General features: G+C 33.2%; 1 protein-coding gene across 2 annotated transcripts; it reads left to right on the top strand.

Annotated features, from left to right (window-relative positions):
* Nucleotides 1-317: 317 nt before the first annotated feature.
* LOC115977047 (probable ethanolamine kinase) lies at nt 318-5,993 on the top strand. 2 transcript variants are annotated; one of them, XM_031098680.1, is made up of 11 exons: nt 318-652; nt 879-970; nt 1,124-1,230; nt 1,797-1,902; nt 2,849-2,971; nt 3,203-3,294; nt 4,005-4,089; nt 4,764-4,869; nt 4,972-5,038; nt 5,462-5,554; nt 5,640-5,993. In XM_031098680.1, exons 1-11 carry the CDS (start codon nt 513-515, stop codon nt 5,766-5,768), a joined length of 1,140 nt encoding a protein of 379 aa, XP_030954540.1. In that variant the 5' UTR covers nt 318-512; the 3' UTR covers nt 5,769-5,993. The 2 variants fall into 2 exon arrangements, with proteins under 2 accessions (XP_030954540.1, XP_030954539.1); XM_031098679.1 differs by having other exon boundaries at nt 355-652; nt 5,459-5,554.
* Nucleotides 5,994-6,000: the final 7 nt, after the last annotated feature.

Genomic DNA, 6,000 nt, shown 5'->3' with positions numbered 1-6,000 from the left:
TGAAATTAAAATTTTTTTGTTGAAAATATTATAGATAAAACTAAAAGATAATTGAAATAATACAGTGATATCTATGAATAATATCAAAAAATACAATGAGAGCCATAATTAATAAATAAAAAAAATTAAATAGTACCCATAAAAAAATCTAAATAATTAAAAAAAGAAAAGAAAAAAAAAAGAGTTTGCTTGTTAAGACATGCTAAATGCACACGAAATGAAATCAAGAAAACGACATGAGAGTTGAAACAGCGAGGGACATATTCGGCATTACTCAAATCCCTTATAATACGCACACGTTCCAACTTCTAACACGCACACGTTCTCCCTATATAATAATATAGATTATACGGACTTCCCGATTCGCCCCCAAAAATCACAGCAACATGATTTGAATTTTTCTAGTTTTAAGGCTTTTCGTACACGAGAGAGGGCATATTAGCAGAGTAGCAAATTGAAGAAAAAAAAATATATATTTACATATAAACGAGAAGAGTCAGAAAGAGAGAAATATGGGAGCTGTGAACATCTGGAACGCCATGGAAGTAGCAGAGGAAGCTCGAGAAAACCCGAACCTTAGCTCCGATATCCAGTCCTCTTCTCTCACCGTTGATCACTCTCTCTCTCTGCCTCAAATGAAACCTTGCATCATGTTCGTTACTCTTCTCTCTCTCTCTCTCTCTCTCTCTCTCAAATGCATTTGAATTCCCGAGCTTAGTTTTGCCGTTTGGTAGCTGAGAAAGCGTGGGAAAATAAGTAAAAAACGAGAGGAAATTTTAAAGGATTGGATGTTGTTTTGAGCTAATGCAACGAAGCTTAATTTATGATGTAGCATGAAATTGAAAGTATTTGATTTAAATTCGTTTCGGTTTTTGCAGAGAGTTGTGCAAGGATCTGTTCAAGAAATGGTCAGAATTGGACGATTCTCGCTTCTCCGTAGAGACTGTTTCTGGAGGAATCACAAATCTATGTGAGTATATTCCTTACTCGATTTTGATTACGCTATTAGCTCAAAATTGAAATTTGAAATTAGCAATATTTGTTGCTTTGCTACAGTATTGACTTTTTTGAGATTTGAAGTATTGAAATTTCTAACTGGAAATCGATCTTCAAATTGTTATAGTGCTGAAGGCTTCTGTTAAGGAAGAAAGTGGAAACGACGTGTCGGTGACAGTCAGATTATACGGGCCTAACACCGAGTATGTTATCAATCGCGAAAGGGAATTGCAGGTGATTCCCTAAGCTTCATGGACATTTTTGTGTAATTAGTCTAGAAAGACCATAATCACTCACTGTGTACTTAATTTGTTTTGTTAGAAATGATTCTCTATTGAATCAAATAAGTTGAAGATGGCGTGTTATGTTAAGCAATTTACTGAGTGTATGTTTTGTTTTTGCTGATATTATAGCTTAATAGCAATGTCTGATGATGTGGGCACTGCTAGATCTCTATATTATAATTTGTTGTTGTGCTTTTAGGTTAGTCTGGTGCCTGGCATTATATAATTATCTGTTTTAGGCTTTGATGCGGAATTCTCATTAAGGTTTAGTAAAACAAACTTGCATAGTTGGCAAGTTGTTTTTTGGGAATTCATTTACGAATAATTATGATATTCTTACTAAAGGAAACCAAAAATGGTAGGTCCATTAGAATAATTTTTACTTTTGATGATTATACTGCATTACTAGAAGATGCTTCACACAGTATTTAAACTTCGTTTTCCTTTTACTGAATAGTTGATGACTTTTTAGTTGCATGTTTCACTTTTTAATTACTCATCACTTACTGTGTTTAGGCCATCAAATACCTCTCGGCTGCAGGATTTGGTGCCAAGTTGCTTGGAGTTTTTGGAAATGGAATGGTGCAGTCTTTTATCAATGCACGGACACTAGTTGAGTCAGGTAAACTTGGGAATGATATTTGTCAGGTTAGGACTAATATGGATTTTAGTAAATTAATTGATATATATTTATAAGTGATTCTCTGCTGAGTAATTTATTTATCTTTAGAGCACTGTAGATTTTGAGGGATAACTGCAAGAAGAGTGTACATTGTTGCCCTGTACTGAGTTCACTAAAAATCAGACTCCAATTTCAGCATTAATTACAAGTAGCTAAGGGTTTTCCCCATGAACAAAAGACTTTTGAAGTGGCAATAATCCCAAAATTGAAATTATATTTTGTAGTCACTTTTAGAATTTCTTGTCATTCAATTCAAGGACATTGATTAGAGAATGTGCAAGGAGGGCAGAGGCCATTTCATAGTACCATTTAATCTGAAATCCAAGGTGACAAGTGTATATATGTGCATCCCCCCATCCCCCGATTCTTTCAGGACATGCATAAAAAAAAAAAAAAAAAACTTCCTTGCCTTTTTTTGGTTAATTCCTTAAACCATATTGGAAATTAAATTACGGCATCATTTTTTCCCCAATTTTCTTCTTCATTTATTGACAAGCCTATGTTTTTAGCAACCTCATCTGCCAAATAATTTTTCTTTAGGCATGGATTTCAATGGCAACCGAAGTAAAAATTTATAAAAGCTGAAGGCTGTTCTCAATTAAATAGTATACTTATCTTTATATATATATATTTTCTTAATATGAAGATGAAGATGTCTTTTTTCCAAACTTTGTTTGGGTGGACTAATGCTTCGGGGGGGCATAACTTTTTCTTCATTAGTTGATTTGCTTGATAGATGTATTTTTTATTCTTCTTAGTTTGTTTTTGAACCTATGCTTTCCTTAGCACACATTGTGTATACTCTGGCTTTTCTTGTATTAGTTTTTTTCGTTCAATAAAGTTTTTATATATATAACCTTTGTATTGACATTATTTCCCTTGGCAGACATGAGAAAGCCAAAGCTAGCTGCTGAGATTGCCAAGCAACTACGCAAGTTTCATGAAGTGGAAATTCCAGGCTCTAAAGAACCTCAGCTGTGGAATGACATCTCCAAGTTCTTTGAAAAAGGTTCTTTTATCTCACCCTGATGGATTACTAGCCATGCTTAGTTGCTTACTTGTCAATCTATACCATTCTATGCTAATTTACTTGAACCTGGCATTCAACGTCCACTGTTTGACCTTTTTTCCCTGATCCTTGCTCTATTTTTAATATACATACATTCCTACTGATGTGTGTGTGTTCTGTAGTTGCCGTCCATCACATGTTAATCTTTTGATATTTGAACTTTTGTTGCAGCATCCGTTCTTGAATTTGATGATAGTGAGAAGCAGAGGCTGCATAAGATGATTTCATATAAGGAAATTCATGACGAAATTGTTGAGCTCAAGGTATTGCCTGCTTTCATAGAAAAAGCATGTGATTGCTTTGTTTTGATGTCTTATATCCTATTTTAAAGTTGTCAGTCTTCTGTAACTTCTTTTAACTAGGCATGAACCTAGTTGTTTCTTTATCTACCATACTTATCTGGCCTTGCTGATTCAAGAACAAGATATAACTTTTTAAGGAGTTTTACTTTGCTGCTTTGGTGATAAACAGGTGCAGGAACTAAGTCTAGAGACTGCACAGTTAAATACAGTATTTACATATTAACTTGCTGAAGAGACCTTGTTATTTTACATTGATATGGTAAATTTGAACTACTGATATCATATGACAAAAAATATTTCTCAAAAGCAGACACATAAATGTTCCTTTTCCATTTGTTAACCAATTAATCTGGAACCATTCCTTGAGTATTTTACTATTTTAGTAAAATCATATCCAGATGGGGGGTATAATTTGAGAATGTGCTAGATGGGCATATCGGTATCCAGAAGAACAATTGTAGGATGCAGTATGTGCCCAGACTTGTAGTTATGTATAATGATCCGTTGGAATTTTCTTAGTTTTATTCTTTTTACCTTAATAGTTTTTGGTGGGATGGAATCTGACAAGATTTATAAAAATTTGGCTAATGGTCATGGAAAAATGCTATTTAAGTTTATTAAGGTGAAAGGCTTATTCCTCTTTATGGATATGTTTTCTGATAATGAAACAGGAACTGACAGGCCTTCTTAATGCGCCAGTGGTTTTTGCTCATAATGACTTGCTTTGTGGAAATCTAATGGTTAATGATGAAGAAGGTATTTATGACTTCTGTTGACTGCAGTTCTATTTCTGTTACTATGTTCTATGGCTGATTTGTTTATGTTACAATATTTATGTGCCAAATTTCATAATACACTTCAAATTCTCTCTCACTCACACATGCATGCTAACATGTGGAGACACCCTGCTTTCACCTCCATCAATGTTGCAAATATTATAGACACGTAGTGGTTTTTTTGTCTCTTAATTTGATGGTAATCTAAATGGTGAGTACTAGATTATGACATGTATGAAAGAGTAATGTTATGGAATTACTATCATTCAAGTTGCCTGGATTTGAAATAAGACTTTGCTTATGCCAATCATGTGGAGTTGTAGCCAATGGGGCTTTCTTTGTACCCTGATTAGATAGTGGGGTCAATTTGAATAGTTTTTATATGAAATGTCTATGGTCCGTCTGATGCATTGCTTAAATTCTTCAATTATCTATTGCCTTGGAGCTGTTTATTTGAGAATCTAGTATCTGCCATACCCATGATTATGACTTATGGACTGCAAAACAGGAATCAAATTTGATGCTGGGGCTCAAAATGCTTTCCAATGTCTATAGAAGATAACAAAATACTACTGGAATAATATGAGTTTTAGTTAGCTGTAATTATTCTCAGTTTTATCGTTTAACCTTATTGTTTGTTTGGTGAATGTTCAGAGAAACTCTACTTAATTGATTTTGAGTATGGATCATACAACTATAGAGGCTTCGACATTGGAAATCACTTTAATGAATATGCAGGCTATGATTGTGACTACAGCTTGTACGTTTTTTATTTTTTGTTTTTTGCTTGTTTCATTCTCATTTGTCATTGTGACTCAAACATGATACAATTCCTGGACTGTTCAATGTAATTTTAATGCAGATACCCTAGTAAGGATGAACAATACCATTTCTTCAGGCATTATTTACAACCTGACAATCCACTGGAGGTATGTCAGCATTGTGTTCCATTTGCACCTTAAAATTTTAGTATGCAGTTTTTTTTTTTTTTTTTTTTTTTTAATGTTTATAGAATGGTTTATGAATTTAATATAGTCCTATATGAGAGTCACAATTAATAAGCTTAGGGTATTAAAAATTGGAGTTATGAAGGCTGTTGGTTTTAGCCCATAATCATCACAGCCATGTAAACACTTTTTGCACTTTTTATTTAATCTGATTGTATTAAAAATTACAATTAAAATCATCTGCATGTACTAATATCTATCCAGGTATTATCCATGACATTCACAATGGCAGCCATTGGAATAAAATTTTGATAATGGGCTCCTTGCATTCATGATTTCATTTAAAAGTTCTAATACTAAGCTTTTTTTTTTTTTGTTCTTTAACAATTATAATTTTATTAGCAGGTACCTGACAAAGATCTTGAAGCTCTCTATGTGGAATCAAATACATATATGTTAGCTTCACACTTATATTGGGCTTTGTGGGGAATAATTCAGGTAACTCTATTCCTACTTTGCTATTGAATATCCCTATTCCTTATAACATCCATGACTTACTATATTTATGTTTTTTTGTTTATAGGCAAAAATGTCTCCAATTGATTTCGATTATCTTGGTTATTTCTTCTTGCGCTATAATGAATACAAAAGGCAGAAAGAAAGGAGTTTCTTGCTAGCACGATCATACCTTTCAGGATCTGGGACTAGGTAGATATTGTTATTTTATGTTGTATTTTATGAGATTGTAATACCGAGATTTAGGAAGTTGCTTCCTTGATTCGTCTAGTTAGATATTCCTTGTAAGATAGGAAAATTGAAAACAAATATGAATTGCAGTTTAGGGCTATCCTTTCTGTTGTAATTCTGAAAATTTTCATATTTGATTAATTTACTATTTTTATTCCTTTATAAAATCCTTGTTCAACATTTTGCCTCCTGCTACA

This window comes from Quercus lobata, chromosome 2 (genome assembly GCF_001633185.2).
Source record: "Quercus lobata isolate SW786 chromosome 2, ValleyOak3.0 Primary Assembly, whole genome shotgun sequence".
In the NCBI taxonomy this organism is placed as follows: domain Eukaryota; kingdom Viridiplantae; phylum Streptophyta; class Magnoliopsida; order Fagales; family Fagaceae; genus Quercus; species Quercus lobata.
This window is presented reverse-complemented; position numbering and strand designations above follow the sequence as displayed.

Bases quoted from the DNA above. Each gene is read 5' to 3' on its own strand.
- LOC115977047 (XM_031098679.1), top strand. From the start codon at position 513: ATGGGAGCTGTGAACATCTGGAACGCCATGGAAGTAGCAGAGGAAGCT. The intron at 653-878 runs GTTCGTTACTCT...CGGTTTTTGCAG, and splicing joins CAAATGAAACCTTGCATCAT to AGAGTTGTGCAAGGATCTGT. The intron at 971-1,123 runs GTGAGTATATTC...AAATTGTTATAG, and splicing joins TGGAGGAATCACAAATCTAT to TGCTGAAGGCTTCTGTTAAG.